This window comes from Helicoverpa zea, chromosome 4, assembly GCF_022581195.2.
Source record: "Helicoverpa zea isolate HzStark_Cry1AcR chromosome 4, ilHelZeax1.1, whole genome shotgun sequence".
Lineage (NCBI taxonomy): Eukaryota > Metazoa > Arthropoda > Insecta > Lepidoptera > Noctuidae > Helicoverpa > Helicoverpa zea.
Window position 1 is genome coordinate 9,971,691 of NC_061455.1, and position 16,227 is coordinate 9,987,917.

Genomic DNA, 16,227 nt, shown 5'->3' on the forward strand with positions numbered 1-16,227 from the left:
CGCGCGGGGGTGCGTGTTTCTCCGCATGTATGTGCGTGATCCGCATGAACGCGCGTGGATGCATTTTCAGTGTGTTGGACTATGCGTGTTTTCCATACAAACGGAGATATTTCCATACAACGGAAAAAAACGCATCCACGCACTACGCTGCATCATGCGGGGCAGTGTGATAATCGCCTAAGTCTGAGATTTGACGTAATAATGTGATTTCAAGGAAACTCCGGGAATCGTTAAATTAGTACTGAAATACGTTTTGGCTCCCTAATATTGTGTTTTTCATTAAATATTTCCCACAAATTCGTAAAATTGTGAGGACGTTGACGTGGCTGACGTCCAAATGAGGTTGTTTGTAGGCCTTATAGCCGTCTAAAATGGATGCTCGGCTAATCGCAGTAAATGGTAAATAAACAGGTTGGGGTTTTTCCGAGCTTTGTCCTAATAATCGTGGGGGTGGTGTAAACCTCAAATAATTAGTTTATTTGTAACCTTTTGTTACGCTTAGTTCCTATTAGTTAGAGGTAAAAATAGCATTCTAATTAGTGCTGTTTAAACTATCAATGACTATTTTACGTAGCACGAGTTTTATTTACGTATTAAGTTTATCTATCTCCCCTTTCCTGAGAATTCAAGGGATTGTTGTTGCATGTGTAATATGTCTAATAGGGGGTACGCCCCCTAATATTTTTGGCGATATTTCATGGGTGAACTTGTTACCCCTTAATAACTCCGCTGAAGGTCATAACATACCCTCTGATCGTGACCTGTAGCTATGGTTAGTGGAAAAGGCATATCCGCCATAGAAATGTTACTAAACGCAGGAAATAAAATGAATGAAGTGGTACGGATGTTATCTATTTGACGGGGTATCAAGTTATTAAGGCGAATCTGTATAATAATCTGAATAGGTAAATGCTAAGTTTATACTACTACAGTCTGGAATTGATTGGTGTTTTGTACACCGTGTATCTTATGAGCACAAAATATAATGCCCTACATGGGCACTGGACAGTAATCATTTAACATGCCCTATATGGGAAGCTAAGCATATAGCTAATTTGTTTTTGCTTTAATATGAATAAATACGTATAATTGCTACAAAACATATCCTACATTTTTGTTGCGATCTAATTATAGAAGGAAGTAACTATTTAAAGTTATTTAAAACCGGACCAGCAGTGCTACGCCAGAAGTAACGTTTTAGCGCGTTTTATTTTTGTTCAAACTTTCACACTGATTTAGCTCTAAAATAAGCACAGAGCATTAGCAAAAAAAAACTACCTTTTTGTTGACACACTGTTGTTTTAAATAGATTTTCAATATATATTTTTTGTTTTGTTAAAAAAAACACGGGTACACACTTTAAAAAAATCGGGTACACACTTCTTTTTTCAAAATTATAACACTTTTTGTAGCGTAGTCATTGGATAGCCATGAAAGCTATATTACCGTGCACAGGAATCAAACCGCATAGCCAATGAAGGTAGGAACTGGGTTACGTTTAAACAGACAAAAAATAAACAACGTTTTTGGCCTTTTAGAAATAGTGCGAGTGCCGAAGGGTTGATGAGTTTCAAAATAGAAATAAGTATGAAAGGGTTCATCATAGATTTGAAATAGAGTATAATCCCTGGGTATATTGGGATAAGTGTTTTAATTCGATGAAAAAACTAAACCGAAGAATAGAAATAACAGAGCCTATAATTAGTATTATCCATGTCCAATATTAGATGGTGATCTACTAGGTCACCAATCCTGACGGCAATGTAATTGAATCAGGAACTTTTCAATAGTTTCAAGAAGAAACAAAATTGCAATAGAATAAAAAAAAGCTAAATTACTTTTGAATCTATGGATTAACTGCTTATAATTTTTTATTTTTTTGAAAGTATATAGGTACACATCTTAGTAAAAAAAATCATATTCATTACAGGTGGTATTATACCGCCGAAAAAAAAGTCCTACATCAATTAACCCCCACTTCTATTTCCAGGATGCATACAATGATGGCGGTGGGTGGCGCCGGCTGCGCTCGCGACTGTTCGCTGCAGTGACGTAGACGGCCGCACCATGACATCGGCGCGCGCGCACCTTAGCTTGCTGCTGTATGTGGCGATGCTGCTGGCTAGAGGTCAGTTTGTTTAAGCTGTTTGTTGGGTTATGAGGTGTACTTTGATGTTTTATAGCTGCGTGACTAAAGGTTATGAAAAAATCTAAAATTTTATTTTACTAAGTATTGAAATATTATTATTGAATATTAAAAGAAGCTAAAGCTTTCTGTAACTGTAGTTTTCAAGCAGCATGTCCTATTTTGACATAAAGTGTTTTATAATAGAAATAATTTAATTTAAAGTAGATATAAAAATTATACAGCATTCTTTGCAATTTCTGATGTGTCTAATACTTTATTTTTTGGTTATATTTTACGTACTCCATTCGTCATATTCATATTGTTTTTTTTTTGCAATTTTTATTACATCCTGTAGCCACAAATAATTCAAATACAAACATATTTACAAACAGCTATCCTATCAATCATAGCTGCGCTAAGCTTTATAACCCCCTTTGTCTCGTAGAGCAGATTAAACAGTCAGCTCCTGTTGTCACCCTTCTATAACAATAGTTGGGAGCAAGCTCGAAAGTTCGGCTGCTCCAAGTTTACAATACTAGGCATTATGGTTATCCAGTGATTGGTTTTGCAGGTCAAAACAATTGACAACCACATTATGCACAGCTAAATATCTATTCAGAAATCTTTTGGGAAATGTACGTGATGTTTTCCAATTAATTTTATGATTTATATAACTGACAAGTTTTCAATTGTTGGATGTCTAACCGGGAACTAATGGCTGATGACAGACAGCCTGACATTTGCAGCTCATTGAATATTCAAACAGCAAGTTAAATTTTAGTGGGAGGAGTAGTGTACCTACTTAATTAAATAGCCTCCTACTTACTAGAGGGCACGTAGCTAGATAGTCACGCTACCGAGTAACAGTATGTAAATATACACAAATTAGTTTACCTAATAGCGCGCACTGATCGCTTTCTACGTTGATTCCGCTGCAGCTAATTTTCTAAGCAAGTTCCTTAAGGCTTTCGATTCATTCAACACACAAATGAAGGTAGCAGGTAAGTAGTTGTTTTGTATTAATTTGAAGGGACAAGGGCGTAAGGCCTTTTCTTCTCTTTAATAAATTGTTTTCCTTGTTTAATATATGTACAAACTATGATGTAATACCGTAATACGAGAACGTAAGTACACACAAGGATATGACTTAAAATCTTTTATGAAATCGTTTTCGTGAAATACCAAAACAAGAAGAAAATAAAATTAAATTATAAATTTAAAAAAACCCCCGACCCAAAAAACTACGCAATTAAACCCTATAAAAAGCAAAAAATAACTTTAAACACTACGTAAGTACCAACTAAAGCATGTCAGACTAAACTAAATGTTGTCGTGTCGGGGGACCGCTCTAATTTATTAGCCTAACGTTAGAAGTAATTATATACTACTACATTATATATACTACTTATAACTTTGTATGTAATTGTGTTTACATACGTGTTTTTTTATACGAATGTTGTAATTAGGTAGGTATCATTTGGTTTATGTAAGTATTTTTAAAGGTAAAAAGCGGTCCCCCGACACGTCAAAATTTAGTTTAGTCTGACATGCTTTAGTTGGTACTTACGTAGTGTTTAAAGTTATTTTTTGCTTTTTATAGGGTTTAATTGCGTAGTTTTTTGGGTCGGGGGTTTTTTTAAATTTATAATTTAATTTTATTTCACGCTTTTTGAAGGAGCTCCTTAATTTTTCCTTCTTTCATTTAATTTGATCTCGGCCAAAGGAAGCTGTTTAACAATCCTCATGACAAACTGGCTCTGGGAGAATTGCACAGATTGAGAAACAATAAAGACTAACCTTTGGTCATACTAGATTTTCAGCAAAAATATAAATCGGTTTATCCGTTTCATTCCGGCATTCCAGGGTTTCATCCGTCACATCCCATTTCCAGCATCAGGTTCTCGTCAATTAGAAACATGAAGAGGACTCGTCAAGACAAATTCAACGAGCCCAAACTCGATGCGTTTACTAAAAGGCAGTTCAGGGTTACGTCTCCTATCTTCGTGCCCTAACAGCAGACCAGCTCAGTGGTTCCAGAAGACATTAGTGTTTCAAATTTCAGATCCCACATATGCTTGCAAGTAACTGAGCGTGTAACATTCCTATCACACCTATCAAACGAGCTGATGACCTTGAAGACCTGAACCGATTTCCACCAAACATAGCTAAGAACACTCCCGAATGACATTCCTTTCAAACAAAAAAAACCGCATTACAATCGGATCATCCGTTTGGGAGCTACGATGCCACATACACACACACACACACACACACACACACACACACACACACAGACACGTCAAACTTATAACACCCCGTCGTTTTTGCGTCGGGGGTTAACAACATGGATTATAATGAAAATATAATTTTATTGAAGTAATACAAAGAGGAGAGTTTTCATAAGTTTCTTGGTATAAGCGAAGCCTTATTATGCTCGATATAGACAAACACACACATATGTACAAATTGTTGTAGACTATGAGTACACTGCTGAGATTACATGCTCAGTGTGACGGGTACATATAGAATGGAAAATGGAATATTACTGTACACATGTAATTATTCAGGGAGGTACGTCGGTAACTAATTGCCGACTTAAAAGTGTTTGCAGATTAAATGAAACAGTGTGTTTAGTTGTGCTACGTGGGAAGCGGTAGTGTAGTTTGTTACATACAAGTAATTAGCGTTTGTTCCCTTACGTTGATCGCTCATAATATAATTATCGCGATAGCAAGGAGGACACAGAAGTGCACTTTGCGCCGCCACTCTACAATAAGAAGTCAAGCCGCCATGTATATTTTTTCTCATTTTTCCTTTCCCACAGACAAAATATCTACTGACTTTGCTTTTATTGAAATTACCCTCTTCGTCGCGGGAAGAACGAATTAAAATCGCATTAGGAAATCCCGTTTCCGCCTAACTTTTCCAGTCTGTGCACAGACTCCCGGTGTATCGGAATAAATGGCCCAAACTTCGTTTATTTATATAGTCTTGCTGAATATTTATGTTTTCGTTCCTAATTTTGCATTCCCGTCACTTCAAATAGAAGTTTACCGAGTTGAGAAAAACTCGGCTTTGTATTTCAAGAAAAATATACTTTCAAAGTTTATTTGAATATTGTTTATGTCAGCATTAACTGTATTACAATTAAGGAAGAGCCGAACAATGTTTAATGGTTTCTGAGATACGAACAGAATTATGAAAATTTGAAGATTATTGTCAAACTTCTGGTTATGAAACTCAACAGTATCTAGTGTAGATACATGGAGTTATGAAAATTTTACAAACATTATGCTTAGTGTACCTATAACTACGTACAGCGGTTCTCAGTAAAATCCCAGCAGTGGACATTATTAAGTATGATATGACACAGGATGGTATTATACTGATTGGACAAAATGCTATTAAATGGCATTATGGAATTCTCAGTAGCGGTTCTAAATTCCGCTTGAGCTTTTTGTGACTTTAATAGGCTTATTTGTCATCCATATGATGATGTGTAAGTAAGTACCTCATTAGCTATAAGTACTTCTATCTAGGTCCGTATGACACAGGTGCAATGTTTTATGTAAAACTTTATAGTATACAATGTTTCTGCACCGCAGACCGAATTCCTCTATAAATGCAAAACCAAGCGTAACGTGAATTCGAACGTTCTAGTTCGTGTGAAATATTCCCGAAACTGGTATATAAAGTGATAAATACCGCCGACACCATCGCCTGACGTGTAACGACGTCAACAACTAGACGTCGCTCCGCTCGCTTCAAGTTGTAAAAAACTGTTTGCTCCAATACTCGTAAACTGCTAGCAAACCTACTAAGAATCCTTATAGTTCAGCTTTAGTGCGAGCTAATGTGTCCCGAGCAGGTTAATATGAAAAATGCGAACGAAGTCACGCCTGTTCGTTGTTGCACACCCAAATAGGATAATCGTGTTGTTATTGCCCATGTCGGAATAGACACTAGCCACGCCAACCGCTCGTTTATTTACATGCTATAATCCATGCCATAATTCTGTTATGTGGAAATGTCTTACTGTGGCGGCGACGGCTCGTGATCGATGCTCGCGGCTATATTCAATGATTGCCTTTCATAACGAATGCCAAACACATTATTCACCTTCAGCTGTATCTGTGCGCGATTGTACACTAACTCCTGCTATCGACATTTGTTATTATGTTATGAATTCTACGATAAGATTTTCCTTACTGACGTTAATGTTATCGAAATTATGGACTGTGCCAAAAGAATGAATTAAGGTGTAAAATTGGGTAAGGGAGGGTTTTGCAGGCTGTCGTGTGGTGATTTTCATCCTAATTTGAATAAATGATTAGATTACTAACTCCTTTTGATGACTTTGTATTTATTAAGGATACTTCGTAGTTTTGATGATATTAAAATTAAGTAACTGAACCGAATTCGGAGGCGTGTATTATTTCAATGTTAGCCAAGCACTTGTTAAACACAACATCCCAAGTTTGTGCAAGAGCGGAGATCTGTAATATCAATGCTGTTTCATCTCACAATTTTCGTCGTGATATTTCGTAATGGCGCTTTCCTTATTCTCGGCCATTAGCACAGATATATGATAATTGGTGCAATCATCGCGAGCGTGTAATTAATTAGGAATGGTGCCGTAGACAGAATATGAAAAAAGTTTTTGTTCCTCAGTATACGAGATACGGACGCCAATTATTCTCTTGAAGAAAAATATTCGTATTCGTTCCGCTCTATTAGTCCCAATATTTTAGCTGTCATAAAATAACAATGTTAAATATGAAAATACCTGTCGGAAAGTATTTTTATATTTAAATATATTTTTGACACATTACAAGAAGAGAATTAGGGCCATTGGCTTTTTTATAGCGTTATTTGCATTTTATATTTTTCTTGTGAAGGGCGACATTTCATCAGGGATGCGCCAGATGGCGTGAAGTTCTAATATTTCACGGCGACTATGGCTCAGTTGTTGAGTCGCGAGGCCAAGTACCCATAACATGCACACGCAATGCCGACGATATTCATAAGAGAAGCGTTTGCCGTGTGCGCTCGAACCCTGCTGATTATTACAGTATGAAGAAGGAGGATAATCATAAAGGCACACTTTACCCTACTTGTTTATCAAATGCTTACTATTATGATGTCGCCAGGTAAAATAGGCTGCAAGGGATAAAATCATCAAAATAAACTATGCCATAGAAGCTAAGCTCAGAAATTGTAAATTATGCATTTTTTTTATCATGACACAAAATGTTACTCATGTTCTAGAATAAAGCATAATGATGAGTAGGTAGCAAAAACTCTGATTTCTGTATTAGTTTATTATTAAAATAATATACGTAGCACCATCTCCCAGGCGCTCCTATTATAAAGTACAAGTTAATCAAACGGCTAGACCGGCAAGGATATAGTTAGTTAGCAAGTGAAGTAAGTCAGTTATAGCGCGTGTAACAAGCCACTACTAGGCAAATTTCCAGCCATGTCTAGATCTAACTAGATGTTCGAGATTGCTCAGCAAATGAATCAATATAAATGCATGACCCATGCCTGAATAGAATACCGCATTTACAAACTTTTTTTGAAATCGCTACAATATTTTCAGATTGAAAATATCTTTCGAAGAATTCTTATTGAGAGGTCAAACGATAAGTGCCTTTGTTTTAAGCGATGGTAAAAGTTATTGCTGTAATCAAAACTTTAATTTCCCGATCATTAAGTATTGATGAGTTTTATAGATTTTAAATACAAATTATTTATTGGTTCCATTGTTTCAGTGTATCGGAAATAACTTGTCGATGAGTCGCCGCGATTGCTGCTTTGTTTGATTTATTTCTAGGATTTTTGTTTATCTTTGGTATTATGAAACGCGTTATAGGAAATTATTTTTTTTAATCTACTTTAAATGCTGTTTTCATTACTGCATTAGGTATGTATCTTGTCTTTGCTTTAAATAAAGACTTGAAAGGACTTGCAAACATTGCCCAGTCTGCTTAACACTCAACAGTTTCGTACGTAAAACATTTCCTTTCTCCCGCAACAATTACACGTGGTAACGATCCGCTTTACAAATAAATAAAGCAGAATCACAAACGTACGAAAGCGCACTTAAATAAGCACAACAGATATGTTAGCGTTGCTCATACACTACGCAGATTACGGTGGCATGCTCGGTCCTAAGAACAAATAACTGAAGTCGTTACCATAAAAATATACAACGATATTTTAGAGGGGCGTGTATTCCGCATCGGAGCTGTATCTCCATACTTTTCACATTACTTATGCATAGAGTACAGATTGAAACGAGTCGCGTAGTTGCGCCGTCATCGGTATTCAAAGCCAACCCCGGACGGCTTAACCGCAACCTGTCTTCAGCCCTGATTGTCTACAAACAAAGAATAACAAAAATACATAGCTCATATCCTGAGCTAACCTAGTTCTAATGCAATCGCCGATTGATTCGATTGTTTGCTGCACACAAAACCTTTTTGAATAACGCCTCACAATTGGCTGTATGAAACCTTGGAAAGTGAAATTATTGGTTGACTTAGCAATTTGAATATCGAACGCGAATTTAATTACGGTTGATGTTCTAGAATTGAAAGCATTCAAATTGTTTGTGGATTTATTCTATGTAAACTAGAATTAGGTATTTTTTATCTATTGTTGGTTAATTTATTTTATAAATACAAATAAAATTGCAGATGCTTTATTAAAAGAACATTTTACTGACCGTTTTAGGAAAAATATAAATGGATTAAATTACAGAAAATATTTAGTATACGGTCATTGAGTTATAATGTTCTACGTACAGTACATTATAACTCAATTTTGGGTGTTTATAAAATTCAATTTATCCAAGTTTTTTCATGTACTTACCCATTATTACTACCTATATATTCTGGACTAATAATGTCAGTTAATGAATAAATATTTTACGACATATTGTCAAAGCCTTATATTTTTTGCATTGTCCTTATTACCGGTATTACCAAAAGAATTTTATATGTCAGTCAAGTTTATCTGACGATGCGAGTTTCAGTGCACGGAGGACGTGTCACGTCACGTCGTTGTCACCAATCCTCTTTTCTTAGTCGCGAAAAACGATTTATTATTTCGTGATCCCCAAACCAAATTACTGTGACATTATCTAAATAATATTATGATTCCTTTCGAACAAGCGAATGAGTCCTGCATAGTTTATGAGCTCCAAAACTGTATTAAATGTCGCTGAAAGTCAGATGAATAATTTTATTCTGAAACGTTTTTTATTTATTCAATAAAGCTTAATTTATAAAAGTATTTAGTTTTAAAATAGACTGAGGTATATTGCTGAAAACCTTTTATTAATATGCCTTTGAAACTTTGGCTCAAATTAGTGGTAATTTTTTGGGTAAAATTGTGGCCACAGTTTTGGTTTTACGTTGTACCTTTGCTGTAAACCTCGTGTAAGGTAAAAATAAATAAGCTAATATTTTTCTTTAATTTTGACACAAGGTTTATTCGAATATTTTATGTGATTCAGGTAAAATTAAACTTAAAAGTGTGGCTTTGTGTAAACCAGCAAAACTTCCCCAATAAATTGACAATACACACCCACCCACACAGCCAACCCCCAAAAAACAATAGGATAGTTGGGTTATCCAATCAATTTTAAATTTCCAACGATGTACAGTCGATAACTATAGCGAAAGTAATAACGCGAGTTATAAATAGAGCGCAGAGGGAATATTGGCCCATAGGTTGTACAGTCGCACTCACAAGTGCGTGTCCCTTGTTATCTCGCCCTTATTGGCGGGTAGTCGCAGCCTCAAATAATTTATGAAATATGACATAATAGCCTTTGTAATAAAGGTTAGAGCGGTGCCGCCATGCGGATAAAACACTTGACGTTTATATTGTTATCGATGGTTATCTTAAATACAATAAGGAAGAATTCGTTAAACACTAGTATCGGGTTTGTAGAGAACATGTAAGGAATTTTGTCTTTGCTATTATTGTTTCTTATAACCTGGGTCCAGGGATAGATCCAGGTAAACAAGACGACCCTACTTATTATTGTGATCAGGTATTTAGAGTCCTACATCTGCCTTCTATTTGCGTACAATAGAAAGTATTGATTATTGATATAATATATATTGATTGAATATTTTTACTATAGTAGTTGTTATGCTAAAAGCTTATTCAACGTATAACGTAAATGTTTGTTTGTATAGAGTACTTACAGCAATTAATATAGAGAGACGATAAATTAATGATTCAAAGAGGTCGGGGTCTGCCTATCTGTCTAATACAGAGCAAGATGCGTATTCAATAATAATATCACGTATCAAATCTGTAATCACTAATCTAAATACGGGAATCTACAAACTAAATCGAGTCGTAGGCGATCGGTTTCTTGAAGCAATTCAATCGGCTCAGACCGGAGTCTGACTTTATGTAGGCGAGTGTGCAAGCGTGGTGCTCCGAGATAATCATTCGCTCGTTACCTAGTCGGTAATGCGCCCCAAATTCCTAATGCTCGACAATAATTCGATATTTTTGCTCGAGTGCTCGACGATGCCGCTACGTTCCCGCGCACTCGAATATGTGAAACAATTTTCTCCTTATGAATAAAATTTTAAGGTGCGTATGTAAATTTCCATTACGGAGGGCTGTCTTCTGTAATGGTGTCATATGGGATGTTATTTTCTTTTCATATAGACTACGTAAAAGCGGCGTTTAATACAGTCACTGTAAGTCTTGTTGCCGGCTTCGACTTCTTAACACTGTCGTTCTCTAATGTTTATGTAGTCCTGGCACGTTAATAATGTCTAGCTTTAATGAAAGCGAGGATTTTTAAAATTTGATATTTATGATCATATTTGAGCTATTTCAAGCCGTGAAATCCGGTGAATCTATAACCTAATAGGGCGGGCAAAGAATGTCTGAAGACTGATTTTATGTCTTATGTCCGGTGAATGATAATAGGGTCGCCCTCTATAAAATAAGTCTCAACTTTTTTCGCAATAATAATAATTTGGTGGCTTATTATGTCAAATATTACTTTGTAGGTACGCAATGAGGTAATATGTTTTATTTACCGCAATATAAGTTGATAGCAATAAGATACATAGACCATTGACAAACGAAACCGCGGGCCGCCGCGGTCTTCTAGGGCGGTACTTAGCGGATTTCTCCAGAATGCAACTTTTCTAAGTGTATACGTACTCTCTAAGTATATCTTGGGGACCAATGACTGATCAAAGGTGAATCTCGTGGAAACCTGGAAACTCTGAAATCACCAACCCGCAGTGAGCAAGCGTGGTGATTAACGCTCAAGCCTTCTCTGTGTGAGAGGAGGCTTGTACCCAGCAGTAGGTCGATAAAGGCTGATGACTATGAGAATAACATAAGCTCCGCATCACCGCCAACCGCGGCGGAGCGCGGTGTCGTGTGTGAGTCGCCTTAGTTTATGATATAGGCTTGTGGGTGGTTTTCTCGGAATTGTCACTTATTAGACTGATTCATCCTTGAGGAAAGAAGTTTGCCTCATATAGCGTAGTTATGAAATATTACATTAGAACATGTATTACAAATACCTTCGTTTCCATAGTATATGTATAATATTACATCTAGTACCGTGCTTGCTTTTGCAGTGCAAGTAAAAAACTTAATTTTAGTCAGACTAGTTTTAAATATTTTCCCATTTATCGATACCTATGGTATATTCATCTTGCAAACACCTAGTGGGTTTTTAAATCATTTCACGATATGCACAGGCATTGATTTATAAAAGGAGAAAAGTTAAAAAAAAATCTTTATTTAAACTTCCTATGAAATATTTGGTTTCGGGGTCCGGTTTTGCAGCGCGCCGCCGGAGCGCAAACTTGCAAAGCAAACTGTGTAGCGTATAAAACACACAACATTACTCCTCTTTTTTTAGACTCCGGTCAAAAACCTTCCAGGCCTCGCAATTACTTCGTCAAAATGTTCCTACAATATTATCTTAGGACTATATTAATTAAACTTTTAAATGGGTTAACCACCTAATAGAGATAAGTGCGCACAAGCCCTTAACGTTTATTAATACACTCCACTGTTCAATTACCATTATGTGAATAAAATATTCAGTGTTTTGTAATTAGTGTTATTACGGGCATAAGTCCAAATAGTCAATGTCAACGTTAATCTGAGGGCACGGCAGTGCCCCAGCCAAGACTCGAGCAAAGCGGGCACGGCCGTACCATCTTTTCTCGAAGCGTTTCGCGGCTATTTCAGCCCCCTGTATCTTCCATGTGAACAAAGCTAGGAGTTTAGGTTTTCGATGACCAAGAGTAAGTATTAGAACAAGCTCAGTCTCAAAAAAACAAGACATTTGAATAAATAGTTTACGAGTTATGAGCGATCAAAGTTACACCATTTTGTCACTGACTCACTCACTGACCGATCATCAAAAGTCTAAGGTACAGTCAGCACCAAAAGTCGATGAACAGAATCAATATGACAAAACACCTGTTCACAATAAAGTGCCATAAGTTATAGTCGCAACTAGGAAACAAAATAGACTGTACACCAGAAACTTACAAAAGTCGTTAAACACGAGTATTTCAAAAGTATCTGTGCACTAGTATTCCTAAAGTCACTGTACACCATCAATCCAAATGTCGCTGAACATCATTGTATCAAAAGTCACTAAACAGCAGTAAATACAAAATTGGGTTAACAAAGTATATTTTTAATGTTGCCATGTGTTAATGTACTTTTGACTCTTATGTTGTTCAGTTACTTTTGGGACAGTACTTGCTTGACCTTAATAATAATGTATGTTAACACGTTAGTATCTATTTCAATAATTTTAATAATTATTTTGGAAATACACTCTTTTGCAAAAAAAGCGGGCACCTATGCGAAATCTTAGTTTTAAGGACTTTACGTGTATTTCAAAGGGTTTTAATGATTGTAGTATGTTTCTAGCATCAAAAGGGTTAGCCAAGCATGCGTGACAGTGTATTCTAAATTTGAATTTTGTACAATTGCTAAGAAATTGGTTAAACCTTGTTTTGGACTAATTGCTGGCAGAAAGTTCGTCGGTGTTTTGAAAAGTTTTTGAAGTGATTTTCAGAAAACTGATAATGCAGTCTTAATTAATGTACCTTTTTTTTAGATCAAAACATTTTTGAAAAACTATGCGTATTTGATAAAATTTTCACCTGCCCTAAATGGGCTATACTGATGATTGATGGCAATGTTAAGAGTTTCGGTATTTTAGTGTAAAGCGTTCTTCTGTTTAGATATTATACCCACGTGTTTTAAAATATCGCTTTTTCATAATTAAACACTGTTTAGAGGAGTATCAGTACATTGGGCTGCGACAAAACCAATTTAAAGTAAGCAGTGCCGATCACAACTCGTCTCCTTTCGGACTTTAACATTTTTAAAAATCTTGAAATTCTACAAAATACAGAAAATAGCGCATAGACTGTGAGCACAAGGTCTTAAGGTCTCGTAATCACTGATTTTCAAACAACCTCGTCTCTTGGGAAACTCCGTAGACCTCCGAAGATCTATGAGTCTGAGCGTTCAAATACCGTGTTTTCATCCCACTGACATTTTATTAAATAAACTTGCCTGCACCGAGATTTCCTAGCATCTACAGCACTTTCCTGCTTAAATCATAACAATAATTGGCTATCTGCTCATTTCTTAAGAAACTTACGTTTGGTCAATACCTTTGAATTCTTGACTCCCTTTCTGCGAAATCATCGTTTAGTAACCCGATACCTATGGAGTTATAGAGAGCTTCAACGCGGCAATAATTAGACTTTTTAGATAGCATAAACCCTCCTCATCATTTTTCATGTGGTTAATTTTAACATTTATCACAAAAATTGGTATTTTTTAATGACAAAGTACGATAGGAGACAAGTTGCGATCGGCACTGCTTACTTTAAATTGGTTTTGTCGCAGCCCAATGTACTGATACTCCTCTAAACAGTGTTTAATTATGAAAAAGCGATATTTTAAAACACGTGGGTATAATATCTAAACAGAAGAACGCTTTACACTAAAATACCGAAACTCTTAACATTGCCATCAATCATCAGTATAGCCCATTTAGAGCAGGTGAAAATTTTATCAAATACGCATAGTTTTTCAAAAATGTTTTGATCTAAAAAAGGGTACATTAATTAAGAATGCATTATCAGTTTTCTGAAAATCACTTCAAAAACTTTTCAAAACACCGACGAACTTTCTGCCAGCAATTAGTCCAAAACAAGGTTTAACCAATTTCTTAGCAATTGTACAAAATTCAAATTTAGAATACACTCTCACGCATGCTTGGCTAACCCTTTTGATGCTAGAAACATACTACAATCATTAAAACCCTTTGAAATACACGTAAAGTCCTTAAAACTAAGATTTCGCATAGGTGCCCGCTTTTTTTGCAAAAGAGTGTATTTCCAAAATAATTATTAAAATTATTGAAATAGATACTAACGTGTTAACATACATTATTATTAAGGTCAAGCAAGTACTGTCCCAAAAGAAGCTGAACAACATAAGCGTCAAAAGTACATTAACACACGGCAACATTAAAAATATACTTTGTTAACCCAATTTTGTATTTACTGCTGTTTAGTGACTTTTGATACAATGATGTTCAGCGACATTTGGATTGATGGTGTACAGTGACTTTAGGAATACTAGTGCACAGATACTTTTGAAATACTCGTGTTTAACGACTTTTGTAAGTTTCTGATGTACAGTCTATTTTGTTTCCTAGTTGCGACTATAACTTATGGCACTTTATTGTGAACAGGTGTTTTGTCATATTGATTCTGTTCATCGACTTTTGGTGCTGACTGTACTTCTAGCAAACTTAGAACCTTCAAAAGTAGCTAATAACCTATCTTTGGCACCAAGATAGGTTATTAGCTACATATAAAGGGAAAATTATAAAAACCTTAAAACTTAATAAAAAAATAGGAAACAAATTTATATTTGCGGTTTTTCAAGAACATTGTGTATGAATTCTGACTGCATTGATAACTTTGTTATTTATTTATGTACAAAATGTTACTATTTGTTTTATTGTTACGTAGTGGTATATTGTTATTATGTATTAAGTATACAACATATGAATAAAAAAGCTATGTTTAAATGAAATGAATAATGATAAAATCTTTCATATTAATGAAGTGCGATAAACACTGCATGCTCGCTCGATAGATGTCGTTGTCCTGGTCTAAATCGCGCTATGGTTTCGTTACATAGCTTAGTATAAGTAGTACTTTAAAAAAATCAAATAATTTCATGTGATAGCGTCATCTACCTCTGAAATAAATCTCTTTTATTCTAAAAGATATTCGATTAAAAAATTCGACAATTTCGAAATTTTTTAGGTTAAAAAAAATATTGTTTACGTGCTACTTTAGGTGTACATATTTAGTTTGTTATATATTTAGTTAGTTGCATGTACGTTAATTTAATTTGTTATATACTTAGAGAAGAAAGAGACCTACAAAAAATAAATTAGATCCCACCAAAAACATTAAATGTAAAAAAAAGCCAATCCTCTACGCAATTCCTCCACCGTAAAAAGTTTTGAGATCGCATAGAAGCCAAGTCCTGTTCTACTTTATTTGTAATAATAAATCAATATTTTGTGACTATATCAATAGTTTTGTTCACATTACAATAATACTGTCTTGGCCATGAGCACAAGTTAAAAGTCGCTCCTTGTAATAATGTGTAAATACCATTGAATTGATAAATTCTATATGGACATGATTTTACGATTGGACTGATTATGGACTGATTGGAATTTGAGATCACCATGGACTAAACATGCGCCATAGTACATGTGCAGTTCATTGATGTTGGATGATACTGACTGTCGTTCATTTAGTAATAATTGAATAAACTAAAAGTATTTAATTCTGTAATATTAAACTCCATGTTTGACTTTCACCTCTCCAAGATATGCTGTATTATATTTGTAGTTTATTGTGCTCATGGCCAAGTCAATATTATTGTAAAGTGAACGAAACTATTAATATAGTAACAAAATATTGATTTATTATTACAAATAAAGTAGAACAGGACTTGGCTTCTATGCG

General features: G+C 35.3%; 1 protein-coding gene across 2 annotated transcripts in view; it reads left to right on the forward strand.

Moving 5' to 3' along the window:
* The window catches only part of LOC124629910, a 103,314-nt gene that overhangs the window by 30,079 nt on the left and 57,008 nt on the right, over positions 1–16,227 (forward strand). For both annotated transcript variants that reach the window (XM_047163572.1, XM_047163573.1), the window contains exon 2: positions 1,991–2,128. In XM_047163572.1, coding sequence (XP_047019528.1) covers positions 2,068–2,128 — 61 coding nt within the window. In that variant the 5' untranslated portion in view covers positions 1,991–2,067. The remainder of the gene's footprint in view (positions 1–1,990; positions 2,129–16,227) is intronic.